Source organism: Protopterus annectens, chromosome 10.part0 (assembly GCF_019279795.1).
Source record: "Protopterus annectens isolate FY-2018-M chromosome 10.part0, PAN1.0, whole genome shotgun sequence".
Classification (NCBI taxonomy): domain Eukaryota; kingdom Metazoa; phylum Chordata; order Ceratodontiformes; family Protopteridae; genus Protopterus; species Protopterus annectens.
In genome coordinates, this window is record NC_056744.1 from 818,767,103 (window position 1) to 818,780,632 (window position 13,530).

Sequence of the window (13,530 nt, forward strand, 5' to 3'; positions counted from 1 at the left end):
TTAAGGAAGGACATTCCAGAGCACAGCGGAGCCAAAGGAAGCCCTGCTCCTAGAAATCAAATCTATCTTCTAGTGAGATATAAATGTGTGGGGGTTAGACCAAGGGGCAGCAGCACAAATGCCATCAACAGAAAGCCTGGCCAAAAAAGCTGAAGAAGTAGCCATGGATCTTGTAGAATGAGTCTTGATTCTTCCTGGAACCTCAAGATGGTTATGGTTGTAGACAGCAGAGATGCAGCTAGTGATCACTTTAGAGATAGTGACCTTAGAAACTGGAAGACTATGTCTACTGGGGAAAAAGGTCAAAAAGGGCTGCTCTGACTTACAAAAACCTTTAGTCCTATGAAGGTAGAACTGTAATTGTCGGTGTACATCCAAGGTATGTAGAATGTACTCCCCTTTATTGGAATAGTTGGGGAAGAACACTGGAAGCTGAATATATTGGTTCAGAGTACATCTGAAAGCAATCTTGGGCAAAAGGAGGGGTTCGTCCTAAGAGAGACTCTGTCCTTGTGAAAAATCATGTAAGGGGGAGTAATGGTAAGAGCTTGCAGTTCTGAGACCCTCCTAGATGAGGTAATAGCCACCAGGAAGGCTGTCTTCCAAGATAGGAATTTGAGATCGCAGGAACTAGCAGGCTCAAATGGACTCCTAGTTAGAGACTGCAAAACCAACGTAAGGTCCCAGGGAGGTGAGGGATCCTTAATCGGTGGCCTAAACAGGAAGACCCCTTTCATAAATGCTTTACAAAACCTAGATGAAAAAGTAGACTCTCTGTTCTTCTGAAAGTTAGAAATCCCCTCCAACTGAAGCTTGATGGTAGAGGAACATGCTCCCGAGTGGAAAAGGGAGGACAAAAACAAAAGTATGTCTGAAATTGAAGCAGAAAAGGGATCCAGATTCATGTTCTAGGCCCAGATAGAAACCTTATCCACTTACTACAATAAACCTTTCTAGTGGATGGTTTCTGGGAGGCTAGAATGATAAACTTAATGAGAGACGTTAGCCTGGACTGTTTTAGAATCACTGGAACTGGAGAAACCATGCGGTTAGAGAAAGGGTCCAAAGGCTGGGACAGGAAGCCCTGATGGATGGGAAATTATATCCTGAAGGGTATCCAGTACCCATTGGTGGTTACTTTAGATGAGATCTGATGAAGGGGAACCACGGCTGACAAGGCCACAAAGGGGAAATGAAGATAAGGGATGTTCCCAGGCATTGCACTTTCTGCAGAACCTTGGCAATTAAAGGAAGAGGAGGATATACGTATAGGAGACCCGAAAGCCAATCATGGATCAGGGCATCCTTCAGTGACTCCCCCCAAGGGGGATCAATGTGAATTACCTGCTGCATTTGTGGTTGGCTGGGGAGGCAAAGAGGTCACAGCAAGGCTGACCCCAATGGTTGAAAATCTGCTTCGCCACTGAAGGATTGAGGAACCACTCATAAGGACTCAAGATCAATCTGCTGAGCCTGTATGCCAACACTGTGGAATCCCAGGGTATGTGCATTGCAAGAAGGAAGCGCCCAGAGGACATTGCCCATTCCCACACTCTCATGGCCTCTATGCACAACGGGTAAGATTGTGTTGCCCCTGCTTGTTGACATACCAGACCACAGCCATGTTGTCTTTTTGAACTGCAATTGTCCCTCAAGAGAGGCAGTCCTGCAATGAAAAAGAACTGCTCTCATCTCTAGGACATTTATGTGCAACATGCTCTCTACTGGGGACCATGCTCCTTGAATGGTCTTCCCCTAAAAATGCCCCCCTCACCCCAACAGGGAAGCATCCATGGTCACTGTGGCCTTGGGTGGAGGGAGGAAAAGGGCCTGTCTATAGTGATATCCTGAGACCAAAAACACCACAGCAGGTGACATCTGCACATAGACGTCAGTTTTATGGTCATGGACAGGGGATAAAACAGAACAAATCACTGTACTGCTAAGGTCCACTGCAACACTCGCATGTGGTACCTGGCCAGAGGAATGAGATGAATGGCCGAGGCTATGGCTCTGTGAGCTCGAAGAACCAAGTGAACCAGGGGAGGCAACAGGTTTAAGATTTGCGTGACTTGTTCCTGGATCAACTGAATCCTGCGGAGAGGTAATGATGCAATCTCTGAAATGGAGTATAACAGAACTCCTACGGATTCCAACTATTGTGTGAGGATCAGAATGGATTTGGAAAGGGTGACAGTGATCCCCAACTGTCAGAAGAGGGGGAAGAACATACTGGATTGCTTGTAGCAGTTGATGCCTCAAAGGTGCCGTGAGGAGCCAGTCATAGAGGTAGAGAAAGACCTGAAACTCCTGCAGCTGCAGGTGAGCCACTACCAGTGCCATACATTGTGCTGTGGTGAGACTAAAGGTTAGGGCTCTGAACTTGTTAATGATTGGCCCCTAACTAGAAACGAAGATGTCTCCTGGAATGGCTGTCTATCTTGGTGTGATAGCAGGCATCCTGGAGATCCACTGGGCACATCCAATCATCCTTGTGTAAGAGGGGCAGAATGGACTAAGCAGTGACTATCTGGAACTTTGACTTCTTGGCTGAAAGATTGAGATTGCTGAGATCCAAAATAGGACGCAAGTCTCCCATCCTTTTTGGCACTAAAATGAAGCAAGAACAAGTACCGGATCCTCTTTCTCCTGCTGGGTCCTCAATTTAGAAGAAGTTTCTGAACTTCTTTGAAGGGTAACTCCCTCTGACTGGGTGGAACATCAAGATGGTAATATTTCCAAAAAGGGAATGAAATTGCCCCTGGAAACAATATTTAACACCCACTGATCAGAAGTGATGTGTGCCCAGGATAGTGGGTGTAGGGAAATGTGACCACTGACTGCCTCCAGGGCAGAGCAGCTGGGCAATGCTTCAGGCGCATTGATAGGGCTGCTCAGAGAAAGGTTCCCTGGAGCCCTGATTTTGCGGACCCCCCCCCCTGCTCCGAGGGCAGCGTCTGCCAATGAAGCCTCTTCCCTTGCCTCTGGAAGTGGTGTCATGAAGAGTTTCTTGGAAGGGAGACTGTGACTTCCAGAACCACATCTTCCTAGTTCCGAAGGACCTCTGGGGAGTAGAAACCTTAATCCCGACTAAAAGTCTTCCCTTCCTGCTTGATGTGAGTCAAGGTGTCCTTCATAACCTGCATAAACGTAACCAGGCATGATGCCTGGCAGCAATGCTGGCCTAAGAAGTGGCTACCACAGTGTTGGAAATTAATTCACAAGGGAAGTCAGAGTGGATAGCTTGGGAAACACCTTCTTGAGGTCCTCTGCCTGCAACAACTCTGAAAGGGAAGGGGAAAGCTCTTGGACCAAATCACTTTGGAGGTGAGTAAAATGTGCCAAGTTATTAATCGCTCTCAGCCCAAAAGTAGCTGAACACACTTCCCAAAATGGTCCATCACCTGGGGCTCCCTGCTTGGGGGATGGACCATGGAGCTCTGCCAACGCAATCTTAGTGGCAGCAGCAACCACGATGGCATCGACTGGGACACCTTTGTTCCAGAAGGAACAGTCCACAGGAGGGCTGAGAAATTTGTTTGCTCTTTTGGGCATTGGCTCCACCATGTTGGGGTCCTTCCAGGCCCTGCTGGAGATCAAATCTATTACCTCATCTGCAGGACAGGACACCTAAGAAGTAGACGGTCCCTGAAACATGAATGTGCCTAATCGCCTAGATTTATGGCTACATGCAGGAGTAAGAACTTAGTTTATTTAGCCAACTGCTATGCATGTAAGTGTTTTTTATGTGGGAAAAACTACACAACAGTTAAGAGAACATATTTTAGAACATCTAGGTAATATTCGTAATAGGGTTCTTGCGAATGCATTGGCTAGTCATGCAGCTTCAACATGACATAATGTTTTTCATTTTAGGGTCTTACAACTAGAAGTACTTGGCAACAGGAGAGGTAATGGTAATAATGAAGTGGACATGCTTGAAGTTAAATGGATTACATCTCAACAGGCACATAGGCCTCCAGGCTTAAACTCTGGTATTCCTCTCAGACCAGCCTTAATTAAAAGGCAGTGATCTTTGCTAATTGTTTTATTAATGCAAATTGTCGACTGATTGCATTCTCTTTTTTTCTCCTTTTATATAGAATGTGTTTTGTGATTTTATCACTCTTGTTTTGGATCTGATTAAGCGGTAACCCTGCAAAAGCACTATTCCCTGGAATAAAAACACCTTTTGGACTCTTTGGACTATTTGTTTCTTGGCTGGCTGTGTTGGTGTGCTCACATTTGCATTTTTTTCTATTGACTACTTTACTTTAGCAGTTGTTATCGCTCTATTTTTGTTTTTCTCATCTACTTCATAGTCAGGACTCCATCACTTTATGCCACAGAGTTCTGACAAGACAAATGTACATTACTTTTGTTTCTGATGTAACAACTTAATACGGATATATTTTATACACGTTACGCTTTCTACCCTAACAAATAAATATGACTCAGCATGCCAAACTATCACCAAGAAACAACTGTGTATGCCTGTGTATAACACACCGTAGTGCAATCCCCTTTGACATTTCAAAGTAAAACATGTAACACAATGTCAAAGACAACCACCACACATCCATGAATGCAGGCAGTTTTAGTGGTGGTGTGCTTCCAATGACAAAAAAGCTCCCTTTACCGAAGAAATGTTTTATTATTTTGACTTCTGATATAATAACAACTCAACACTGATATACTTTGTACATGTGGTTCTTTCCCCACCAAGAAAAGGAGTTATATATCTCTAGCTCTAATGGAAGCCAAATATAATGCAGCATGTCAGCTTCAAGTGCTAAAATATTTTAAAACCCTTTACATGGAATCTTGTAATTGTGTAGGATTCTGAGCATAAGGTTTTGTTTTATTTTTATTTTTATTTTTATAATACTAGTAAGGCTTTGCTTGGTTGTGAGTTGAGTTGTAATGACAACTTAATGTAGATACACAAAAAACAAAATAACAGGGATATAAAATAAGTAAAACCAACAGTTAGTAGTAGAGCAGTCCATGAACCATGTAGTCCATAAAGAAAATGAACCATAAAATAATGAAGACTGTTTTTATTTAAAATTGGTAAGCGCTTTCGCATAAAAGCTTCTTCAGACCATCAAAAGAAACAAGTGGTTAAAACTCATTTAAATTCTATGCATCTACCAATCAGCTTGCACTAGAATGTAAATACATTAATTTAAAGTGGAATTGACAGAATTTATGCCATAAATGCAAATCAAGCACATAACATAATCATTAGACCCATTATAGAGTATAATGCCCCATTTGGTATGTACCTCACAAGACATCTGCAACATCTGGAAAGGCCACAGAAATACCTCACTAAAAGAATCACAGGCCTAAAGCAGATGCCATATGCTGACTGCCTGAAAAAAACTCCAGCTATACTCTGTGGCATATTGTCTACTCAGAGGCGATCTCTGCTTAACATACAAGGCCATGTCAAACCCTGAGCTGTCGGATATGCTCCACTTAACGAAATCCCAATCCCTTAGAGCCACACGCTCCAGGGATCTAAACCTTGTCATCACAATGAACAAAACACGCTGGAGGGATAGGTTCCTGACCCAGAGACTCCCCATACTCTGGAATAGACTGCCCATACATGTCAAGAAGAGCACCTCATTGGCTCTCTTCAAAAGGAACCTTGATGATTGGATGGGAGATAGGAAATTCACCCCGAGGATCATGTCAGTCGCCCAGCTAGACAGGGGTCCAGAGAAGTAAATACTGTAGGAAGAAATATTAAGTGAATTGTTATGGCTAGGCTTGCATAGGCCCTAGGGCCAATAGCCTAGTACCAACCTATGAACCTAAGAACAGCACAACCAAATTAAAAACCATGTATATAGAGTATATACAAATATAAAATTGAGTATTTAAAAATCTCAAAAGACAATTATAATCATAATTACCTAATTGAAAGTTTCCTGGATTTTAATGTGGGCTTAATAGAGGCTCTCTCATTTAAACCCTTGCCTCTATCATCCCTAAGCCTCAATATCCATTTCACCTCCTTATTCTCCGTTAAATTCCGACTGTCACCTTCCCGTATAGTAGGTCTAACCAAATCTATTACCATAAATCTGAAGGTATGGTCATTCCCTTGTGCCATAATATATTTGGATAATGCATTGGTTTTCAACCTAACTCTGATGTAATAAATGTGTTCTCTGACTCTATCTCTAAGTAGCTTATCCGTTTTTCCACCGTAAAATGACCTACAGGTCACACACTTAGCAAGGTAAACTACATGTGATGCTCTACAATCTGCACCAATCTCAAAATTAAATTGTTGGCCTGTATCAGGATCTACAAAGACATTTGTAGTATCAAGGTAGTCACAGAAGTTACAACTTCCACATGGATGGGTACCACTCATACCTTCAGTTTGTCTACCACTGTCTCTAGGATGACATAGCAACCTCTTTAGGTGGCTCTTGTTCTTAAACAAAAATGTAGGGTTCTCCCCCACTATCCTCTAAACTGCTGGATCCATGGTAAGGACTCCCTAATTTTTTCTAATGATATCTGTGATAGGTTTGGTATCCATGGTAAAAAACATCAGAACCTTCACACCATTGGAAGGGGGTGCTCTCACTGAATTGTCCATAAGATGGTGGAGGATGATTTGTATAGGTTTTATGATAATAAACAAACACAGAATGTGAACAGAGCTATGAAATTTAATCTAAGTTATAAGGAATGACTTGGCACACTCATCCACCCTTGTAAGTGCATCAGGCACATAAGCTGCTAATCAAACTTGAGTTTCCTGAGCTGATATTAGGACTTTAGCTCTCCATTGCATGACACTGGTACTATAATGGTCACAGTACAGTATTTCAGTCAGTTTTCCAGTAAAGGCATTGCCCCTCCGTGACACAACATACAGAAGGCTTTATTGTGATAAAGTAAATGTTATTTGCTTTAACACACATATCTGCATCCCTGTCTCCCACTCACCTCCAAAAGTGTATATATATATATATATATATATATATATATATATATATATATATATATATATATATATATATATATATATATATGGTTCCCCTTCACAATCTCGAATTACTGAATGCTCGAAATTCAGTAACTCGAGACTGTAAAGTCGAAAACCCATAAGCGCAAATCTGCATAAGTGCGAATTCAAATATCTCAAATTCACGCTTATGCATGTCAGCTATGGGATGGGGAGTGTGTGAGTCGGGGTGTTTAATGGAAGTGAAGGTAAGTGAGTGTATGTGTGTGTTTTGTAAGTTGTGTGTGTGGGTTAGGGTAGGGAGGTGGGAGTATGAATGTGAGTGTTGGATGTGTGTGTGTGTGTGTGTGTGTGTGTGTGTGTGTGTGTGTGTGTGTGTGTGTGTGTGTGTGTGTATGTGTGCGCGCGAGGCAGTGTAAAATGTCTGTGTGGTGTTTTTTATTTTGTGTATTAGTGCAATTTTGGAGTTAGAATACATAAGTAGGGGGGTGTGAGGGGTGCAGGCCCCCACATGGGGGGTGCATGGGGGCTTGCCCCCCTGTGTACATGTAGTGTAGGGCTTGTAGTTTATGTGACATGGGTTGTATGTTGTGCGTGTTGTGTGGTGTATGTGTTCTGTATGTTCGGGGTTTTTTGTTTTCGTGCTTGTGGGTTTCGGGATTTTTGTTGGTTCGACTTTACAGTCTCGAGTTATTGAATTTCGAGTATTCAGTAATTCGAGATTGTGAAGGGGAACCATATATATATATATATATATATATATATATCTATAGTAGAGTATAATAAAAAGTTATGTATTCACCATAACGTTCCATGTGAGTTGCTCATCTCGCCTTCATTATTTACTGATGGGTTCGGAGCTGATCTATTAGCTCCAGTAGACCAGTATGGCCGTATGCAAAGCTCGAGGTCTTCCAGTAGCTCGAAGCCAAGCCCCTGTCCCATGATGCACTGTGAATTACATCAGATCTTGTTTGCTGTGTGTACTATAACCATATAACTGAGCTATCCTATGGAGAGGAAGAAGAATTGAACAACGGATGAGACCAACCTCTAGGTCAACTATCAGCCAGGAGGGGGAAGGAGGGAGGGACGTAAGAATGAAGGTGAGATGAACAACTCACATGGAACGTTATGGTGAGTACATAACTTCTTAATGTGAAGTTGTTTAATCTCGCCTTTCATTCTTTACTGATGGGTAGCGTCCCTAGCACCATAAATCTCGGGTGGCTCATGGGAGTACATTTTTCAGGATCGTAGACCCAAAAGATGCCCTGTCCCTGGAGGCCTTATCAACTTTGTAATGCGTGATAAAGGTATGAGGTTCAGACCAAGTGGCTGCTGCACAAATGTTATCAAGGGGCAATTTGGCTTGGGACACAGATGATGTAGAAACTTGCTCTGGTTGAGTGAGCTTTAATCTTGTGTTGCAAAGGCATACTAGCAGCTGAGTAAACACAGGTGACACAATCAGATAACCATTTAGACAGAGTTGTTTTAGCCACTGGTCTACCTTTTCTGGCTTCAGAGAATGAAACGAATAGTTGGCCTGATTTCCTGAAATCTTTTGTTCTATCCAAATAAAATCTGAGCTGTGAACATCAAGTTTGTGCAGCATATACTCCAACTTACTGTAATCATTAAGGAAGAAAACTGGTAACTCAATGACTTGGTTGATATTAATTTCTGAACAAACTTTGGGCAAAAAAGAGGGGTTTGTCCTAAGAGATACTCTGTCAGCATGAAAAATCAAATAAGGAGGGCTGATAGATAAAGCTTGAAGTTCTGATACCCTGCAGGCAGAAGTAATAGCTACCAGGAAAAATGGTTTTCCGCGACAAATATTTGAGGTCACAAGATGATGCTGGTTCAAACGGGTGGGGGGGGGGATTATACGAGACAGCATAAAATTTAGATTCCATGGAGAATAGGGAGTTTTCACTGGAGGTCTCATATGAAATGTTCCCTTGAGAAAGGCCTTGGATAACTTGTGGGACATGATATTTAGCCCGTCAATCCCGAGATGAAAGTTAGACATAGCAGCCAAGTGAACCCGAACTGTTGCGGCTGCCACTCCTTTATTAAAAATCATAGTCAAGAATTCTAGTATGGATGTCAAGGGGGCTTGGTAAGGATCAATGTTCTGCTTAGAAGCCCATATGGAAAATCTCTTCCACTTGCTAAGATATAATTTTCTAGTGGATGGCTTATGAGAAGACAAAAGGATCTGTTTTGTCTCACTGGAGAAGTTATGAAGCCTGGCTATGAGGGGAACTGGAGCAGCCAAGCTGTCAGCTTCAGTGACTGCAAAGAAGGATGGAGGTCCACCGACATATGTGTCAGGAAGTCTGGAACTGGGTCCAGAATCCAGGGATCCTCCAAGAGATAATGTTGAAGGAATGGGAATGAAATCTGCTGAGGTCAATGGAGGGCATTAAGAATGATGGTCCTTCCCCGGGATTTTGCTTTCTGTAGAACTCTGAGTATCAATGGGATTGGTGGAAAAGCATAAAGGAGACCCGGGGGCCAATCGTGTACGAGTGCGTCTCTCAGGACTTCTCCTGGAAGAGGAATCAGGGCAAAGTAGCTTATGCATTTTGTGGTGATGTGACTGGCCGAAAGGTCGCAGCAAGGCTGGCCCCATTTGCAGAAAATTCTGTCCACAATCTCTTTCTTGACGGACCACTCATGTGGCAACAAGATTGTCCTGCTCAATTTGTCTGCTATCACGCTGGATCTCCCCGGGATGTGCATTGCCAACAGAAAGCGCTGGGAATAAACAGCCCACTGCCAAACTCTGAGGGCTTCTCGGCAAAGGGGGTAAGACTTGGTTCCTCCCCTGCTTGTTCAAGTACCAGACTACTGACATATTGTCTGTCTGAATTGCAATCGTTCCTAGGGGAAGAGAGTCCTGGAAGTACTGCAGCACCAGAAGTACTGCTCTCATCTCCAGAACATTGATATGCAAATGTGACTCTTGGTCTGTCCATGTGCCTTGGGCAGTCTTTCCCTGAAAATGCCCCCCCCCAATCAGGGAAGCGTCCGTGGTCACAGTGGCTACTGGAGGGGGTAAAACAAAAGGGTGTCCTATGGTGACATGAAGGGACATCAACCACCACTGGAGAGGTTTCTTGCAAGAGCTTGTAATCAAAATCATATGATCCAATGGAAGTTCCTGGTAAGACCATTGAGTGAACAAAAGCCATTGAAGAATCCGCATATGCTTTCTTGCTAATGGTATGGCCAGGATTGCTGCAGCCATCAAACCTAATACTTTCATAACTGATGCTCTGTCTTTCGATACCAATGTGCTGACATGCTGACAAAGAAGGAAGATTCTTTCGATTGGTAGTCTTAGAGTGGTGGTTGAAGTGTCTAGCTTTGCCCTGATAAAATCGATATGCTGCGATGGAGACAAGGCAGACTTCTCTGAGTTGATTGTAATGCCAAAATGATTGCAGAATGCCAGAGTGTATTCTCTTGCCTGACTCAGTTGATGCCTGGTGGTGGAGGTAAGGAGCCAATCATCTAGGTACAGAAACATCTGGAATACTAGACGTCTCAGGTGAGCCGTGACCACTGCCATACATTTGGTGAACACTCTGGGGGCTGTAGTGAGACCAAAGGGCAGGGCTCGAAATTGATAATGATTGGCTCCCAGCCAGAAATGCAGGTGATCTCTGGATGGCCTGGCCATTTTTATGTGGTAGTACGAATCCTTGAGATCTATCGAGCACATCCAATTGTCTTTCCCTAAAAAGGGAAGTATAGACTGGAGTGTGACCATCCGGAACTTCTCTTTCTTCACATATTGATTGAGTCTGCTGATGTCCAAAATGGGTCTCCAGTCCCCTGTTTTCTTTGGAACCAAAAAGAACCTTGAGTAAGTTCCTGATCCTGTTTGGTCTGCTGGGACTGGCTGGATGACTCTTTCTTTCTAGCAACGTGTGGACCTCTATGGTTGCTTGTTCCCTGTAACTGGGTGGAATGTCCAGGATTCTCCTTATAGATGGGGGCGGGGTGGCGAATGGTATGAAGTACCCTCTGGAAATGATACTTTGTACCCAGCTGTCTTTTATTTCTTGCCAGGCACCCAGATACAAAGATAAGTGACCCCCGACTACCTCCAGAGCAGGACAGTCAGGCCTCCTTTCAGGAGTGCTGGTAGGATTGACCAGAGAAGTGATCTCTGTCACCCTGGTGTTGCAGACCCCCTCTGCCACGAGGGCAGTGTCTTTCACTATTACCCACTCCACTGCCCCTAGAGGGGGGTTCATCATATGTGTCCTGAAAGGCTCCTTGGGCTTTCCAGAGCCACATTTTTCCTCCCCTTTGGCCTTTGGGATAAGGCCGAGTAGGGGTGGAAAAAAGGATTCCGATGGCAGACAGAGTCTTTCCCTCCTGTTCACACATGGTCAAAGTCTCCTTCACTTTAGGCCTAAAAAGGGATGAGCCATCAAAAGGGGTGTTTACGAAGCAAGACTTAAAGGGCTCCACGAAGGAACACAAGCGCATCCAGGAATATCTTCTGAGAGCAATTACTGTACCCACTGCCCTACTCGTTCCATCAGCTGCATATGATATGAGATGCATGGATGAGTTGACAATAGAATTTAGGGTAGCAAGCTGGGCAGCAACTTTTTCAGAGGCCCCTGCAGCTACAGTACCCTGAAGAGTATCTCCCAACTCCTTAAGGAGATCTCTTTGCAACCTAGTGAAATGGGTTAAGTAGTTCAGTGAGCGAAGCATAAAAGTCGCTGAACTAAACATGCGTTTCCCACATGTATCCATGATCCTAGACTCTCTATTAGGAGGATGAATAGACAAGGAAGTCTCAGACATTTCCTTTTTGGTGGCAGCCGCCACCACCATGACATCAACAGGGACTCCTTTGGACAAGAAAGTGTTATCTGGTGGAGCTGATATAAACTTATTAGGCCTCCTAGGAACAGGCTCCATGCACTCTGCGATGACTCCCACGCCCTCTGAAAGACCAACTGCATGAGCTCATCAAAGGCGGAGACACCCAAGCGGTGGAGGGTTGAGACCCAAAAGCCTTCAGGAGAATTGACTTATCCTCAGTAGGGCTTTTTGACTGCCAATCACCCCTCTGCCTAAGGATCTCGAGTATCTCAGCAAAGGAGATATCCTCAGAGGGGGACCCTCCTGACTCATCCAAGTCAGTGTCAGATGTTAAAGACTCGTGTGGGGAGTCCAAGTGTCCCCTCTTGCACAATCTCTTCCTGGGAACCTCCACAGCGGGAGTCTCTGGGGAGGTCTCGGAAGAGCAGGGGGCACCCTGTGGGGCTACCTGAGGCTCTGGGTCTCTACGGCTAGCCTGGACGATGGAAGAAGAAGCAGACACAGGCACTTTGGGGGATAAGGAAGCAAGGCCTGAAGTTGAGGATGTGTTGGAAGACAAGGCTCTCCTCATGGCATCGAAGGCACCACTGCTCCGATGTGAAGAAGTTGACGAGCCCGAAGGAACGGCCAACCCCTCCCGCACCGAGGCCTTGGGCTCGAGCCGGAGGTAGGAGCTGAGCTCATCCGAGCCGAAGCCCCAAGAGGAAGAGTCGGCACTGACAAGTCGGTCTGACTATCCTCCCCGGATCCGACTGGAGAGTGTTGGCTCCTAGAGTCTCCGGTCGGCGCCGAGGACATCAGAGTGGATGGAGCCGAGGAGTAGGTCTTGGCTCCAAAGGCTCCACGATCAACAGGTGTGCTTTCTGAGGCTCCAAAGGTCTGGTATGTCTTGGAGGAGGAGTAGTCAAAGCAGGAGTAGTGGTCTTCGGCTCTGAAGCCGCTTGGGTCAGAGCCAACAATTTAGCAAGGCCTGGTGCCTGTAAAAGCTTCTGCACCAATCGATCCATATCCAAATCCGACAGGCTGACAGAAGACCTAGAAGAATGCACAGACGGTGCTGACTGAAGCAATGGGGATAGAGGCACTTCGGATACCGACTCCAAGGCTGTGGGCCGGCTCTAAAAAGAAAATACAGCTGGCTCTGAGGTCTGTGGAGCCAATGTCGCAGAATCCTCCAACTTTTTAAATTTCTTAGACTGCTTAGAGTCCTTAGATTCCACAGAGGATCTAGAGGACTTGGAAGACCTGCTGGCCACATCCTGGTTACTCAAAACTTCTTGAAAGGGATGCTTTAAATAAGCCCCTGTCCACCAATTTCCTTTTTCTCTCTAGTAATACTCTCGAGGAAAAGGAATGGTAAATAGCAAAAGACTCCTGTAAGTGGACAGCTCCTAAGCAATACACATAAGTTACATGTCCACTTGTAACCGACATTTTTGACTGCAGTCTGGACACTTTTTAAACCCAGAATTTGGGTGTTTACCTTTGTCATCCACCATTATGCTACTAACGACAAAACACAGAGCAAATAAGCAGCAATACCCTAGGTTCTAACAACACACACACACACACACACACACACACACACACACACACACACACACACACACACACACACAAAGGAGCCTAAGAAAAATGTAACACCAGCTATTAGTAAACTACTAGTCTCT

At 44.5% G+C, this 13,530-nt stretch overlaps 1 protein-coding gene across 5 annotated transcripts in view; it reads right to left on the minus strand.

Annotated features, from left to right (window-relative positions):
* The window catches only part of TBC1D4 (TBC1 domain family member 4), a 2,350,609-nt gene that overhangs the window by 423,510 nt on the left and 1,913,569 nt on the right, over nucleotides 1-13,530 (minus strand). For 3 of the 5 annotated variants that reach the window (XM_044085628.1, XM_044085626.1, XM_044085630.1), the window contains one exon: nucleotides 3,256-3,258. The exons of the other annotated variants lie outside the window; for them this stretch is intronic. In XM_044085628.1, the coding sequence (XP_043941563.1) occupies nucleotides 3,256-3,258 (3 nt within the window). The remainder of the gene's footprint in view (nucleotides 1-3,255; nucleotides 3,259-13,530) is intronic. 5 annotated transcript variants of the gene reach the window in all.